The sequence below is a fragment of the Ctenopharyngodon idella genome, chromosome 10 (genome assembly GCF_019924925.1).
Source record: "Ctenopharyngodon idella isolate HZGC_01 chromosome 10, HZGC01, whole genome shotgun sequence".
Lineage (NCBI taxonomy): Eukaryota > Metazoa > Chordata > Actinopteri > Cypriniformes > Xenocyprididae > Ctenopharyngodon > Ctenopharyngodon idella.
The window spans coordinates 41389044-41392660 of record NC_067229.1 but is presented as its reverse complement, the minus strand read 5'-3'; the positions used below and the strand labels follow the sequence as shown (position 1 = coordinate 41392660).

The window sequence follows — 3617 nt, the reverse complement described above, 5'->3', positions numbered from 1 at the left end:
GTTGTGGAACTGGCACATCTACTGAAATGGCGATTTGCTCAAACATCATAAAAAATAAACAGTGTGACACTTCTTCTGGAGGATCATGAACAGTTGGTACAGATCCATCCTGGAGTATATGGAGACTCTTATGTTCATTGGTACATCCAAAAACAGAACATTTGTAATGTTTATGTGGTGCAGACATTAATAGATAATTAATAGATATATTAATAGATAAATTTGGAACAGCGTATTTTCATCACATCACTGTTCAAACACCATATAAAAGTGAATTTGGCATAATAGGTCCCTTTAACTTAGCAAATTACTGTATTTATGAATAGGTAGCCTAATTGAATCATTTACTCATCTGATTCATTCAAATACACTGATTCTCAGATGGGGGTCGTCCTCAGTTGAAATCAGCTAAGGATAAATACCAGTTTAAGCCGACAGTGGAAATGAACAACTGGAGTCCTATGGATTGTCCCATTATGTCCATTTTGTGTGGTTTTTGAAGCGTCAACTTTAAAGTCCATGTGAACTGTAAGTTCGACCAACTTTACTTCAGTATTGTGACATATTTTATGAGTGAAATGTGTCATGACAAATCAGGTCCTCCCTCAAATCGGGTTTCTATCCACTATCAGTTAATGATTAAACTAAGTATACATGAACAATATTAATTTAAATGATTAAACTAAGTATATATGAACAATATTAATTTAAATGTATAGGCTACTATATAGCGCATAATAAAACAAACTGAATGTTTCTTTCACTTGATAAACTGAAAATTAATAATATTAATAATAATAATTATTATAATAGCCTATTAAGTGAATACATTAATTATATTAAAGATGATTGTGAATACATGTAGGGTGCAAACGCGACTTCTACCGAGGGGGAAATTGAAAGTTCTTGTTTATCTTTAATTTATTTTCAAGATCTGAGGTGAATATCCATTGTTGCTTTCAGTATGGCTATAGCTAAAGGTCACGCAAATGATATTCAAACTCACATTAAATTCTTTTAAGATTAAATAAAGCACATAATCAGTACATAGTCCATTTTGTGTCAAGAGAACATTTTGCGTTTTCTTGACCTAACAGCCATTTTTCATAATAGGTCTGTTAAACGGCACTTGGAATTAATTTAACCAACTATGATAGTCTCATCAAACATAAATCAATATGCAGTATAAATAAGAGTGAATTGAACACATATTACCATTAATGGAAATTCTGGTGCTGTTTTGCATAGTGCTTTTTTTTTTCTTTTAGCTTTTTTACCTTTGTTAAAAAAAATCTGTTTTTTAAACAGATTTTTTTCTGAAACAGACAAAAATCTGAAAACAGACAGTAGCTATGTAGTTTTCAACCGATTTATAAAGACCTTCAGCCCCCAAATCCACCTGTATTTTTGAATAAATCAAAACTTTTTTTTTTTTTTTTTAAATTGGGACTTTGTGGACAGTGATATTGTTTAATAATAATATTTCTGATATGAATAAACTTTTATTGTACTGTAATCATTATTAGACTGTTTATACATTAGGCTATCAATTTAGTAATACTTTCTGAAGCTTTAAGATAAATGCTTTTATTATCTTTTATCATTTTTTTTTTTTTTTTTTCATCATAGCTTGTGGAGATTACTCCTGCCAATTCTTCCTGAAGTCTGTAGGGAGATTGAAGGGTTGATCCATGAATGAAAGTCCCAGGCGTAGGAGAATGATCTAATATAAATGTGTCTGATGGCTGATAGAGTAATGATCCTGTGGCAGCTTTGGAGAAGGTAGAGTGTATAAACCATGTGTTTCCTCTGTTTCTGTCTAATGACTGACTAGTTTATTATCATTATTAATTTAATTTGAAAATGTCAAATAGCATCTAAGAATTTGTGTTCATATGTTCACTGTGACCAGAAATGAAATCATCATTTGAATATTCTCTGTTAATGTGTGCATTTCTTAAGCAGGTCTTCATCACAAGTGACACAAAAAGCCAGACAGCAGCTATCATGAGCTCCACGCAGTCAAACTCCTCTGCAAATGTGACCTTTGTTCGTCCTGCAACATTTTTCATCAACGGCTTTTATAATGTCCCACATGCAAAATATTATTATATGTTCTTGTCTTTGGTGTATGTTGTGACTGTTTTAGGGAATTCATTTATCATGTGTATCATTTATTTGGCCCGCAGACTTCACACAGTAAAATATATTGGTGTTTTCCATTTGGCCCTTTCTGATCTGTGTGGAAGCTCGGCTTTGATTCCAAAAGTCATTGACACATTTTTATTTGGCCACCAGGACATTTCATATGAAGCGTGTTTGGAAAATATGTTTTTTGTCTTTCATTTCATGAATCTGCAGTCTTTGACACTAGTTGTCTTGGCTTATGACAGACTGATTGCAATTTGTTTTCCTCTACGGTATCATGCCATTGTAACCAAAACAGCCATGTTTCTGATCATAGGCGTAATGTGGAGTTTTTCTGTGACTTTTTTTTCTATACTTGTAGGTTTGGTCAATAGGCTTTCTTTTTGTAGATCTAATGTGATTGATACTTACTACTGTGATTTTGCCCCTATCTATAGACTAGCTTGTAATGATAATTCTGTGCATATTTTGATGGGAGGACTTTGTTTTGGTCTCCTGATTTGCACACCGCTGATACTGATCTTCATCTCATATTTCTGCATCGCTCTGGCTTTGTCTAAGATTGCTCATAGTGTTGACCGAATCAAAGCCATGAAAACCTGCACCTCACATCTCATGTTAGTAGCAATTTTTTATCTCCCAATTTTAAGCAATAATATTGCATCTATAATAACACCTATCCATCCAAACGGCCGGTTAATTAACAATTCTCTCACTCAGACAATACCACCTATGCTGAATCCCATCATATACACTCTAAAGACAGAGGAGGTCATGCAATCTATAAAAGAATTGTACAAACGAAGCAGGGTGCATGCTACTATGGAAAGAAATATGAAATGCAGTGGGAGAAATTTAAAAACAAAATAAAAAAATTAAATTATTATCTGCTTGAATGAAACTCTGTCCTTCTTTGCTATATGTAAATATGTGATTAGTTATATTGCTATTTTAGAACATTTAACAAATACTTATTTAACAGAATATTTCAACTTTGTGTGTATTTTTGGTAAAAGAAGCTCTCTGACTTGTGATATTTGATTAAAATGAAACATTATATATGTTATGTTATGTATGTATAATGCATGTGTATGTGTTCCCCAACCCTGTTCCTGGAGGATGTCTCCCTTATCTGACCCCTGGTGTTTGATTAGGAAGAGTCGGAAAATGTGTATTGTTGGTTTACCACCAGGAACAGGGTTGGGAAACACTGTGTTACAGGATATATTTCAAAATTCTAATGTTTATGTTCAATATATTTATGGTTTCTTTATGCAGTCACTTAATCACACTATTCTGTGCTATACACATGTATGTGTTTGTTTACACTTTTTTTGACACTTCATTTGATATGAGGATTTTTTTCCCGGTCCTTTATTCGGTAACACTTTTTAATAGCTCACGCTATCAATCTTTAGTTAACCATTAGTAAATAGTCAATTCATCATTTATAAAGCATTGATAGACAT

The 3617-nt window shown here is 32.7% G+C and overlaps 1 protein-coding gene across 1 annotated transcript; it reads left to right on the top strand.

The window, feature by feature from the left end:
* Positions 1-1196: 1196 nt before the first annotated feature.
* On the top strand, positions 1197-3018 carry LOC127520322 (olfactory receptor 1M1-like). Its single transcript, XM_051908309.1, has one exon. The coding sequence runs from the start codon at positions 1915-1917 to the stop codon at positions 3016-3018; it is 1104 nt and encodes a 367-aa protein (XP_051764269.1). The 5' UTR covers positions 1197-1914.
* Positions 3019-3617: the final 599 nt, after the last annotated feature.

What these genes read in the sequence shown, in the direction of transcription:
- LOC127520322 (XM_051908309.1), top strand. Translation starts at nt 1,915, where the DNA reads ATGAAATCATCATTTGAATATTCTCTGTTAATGTGTGCATTTCTTAAG.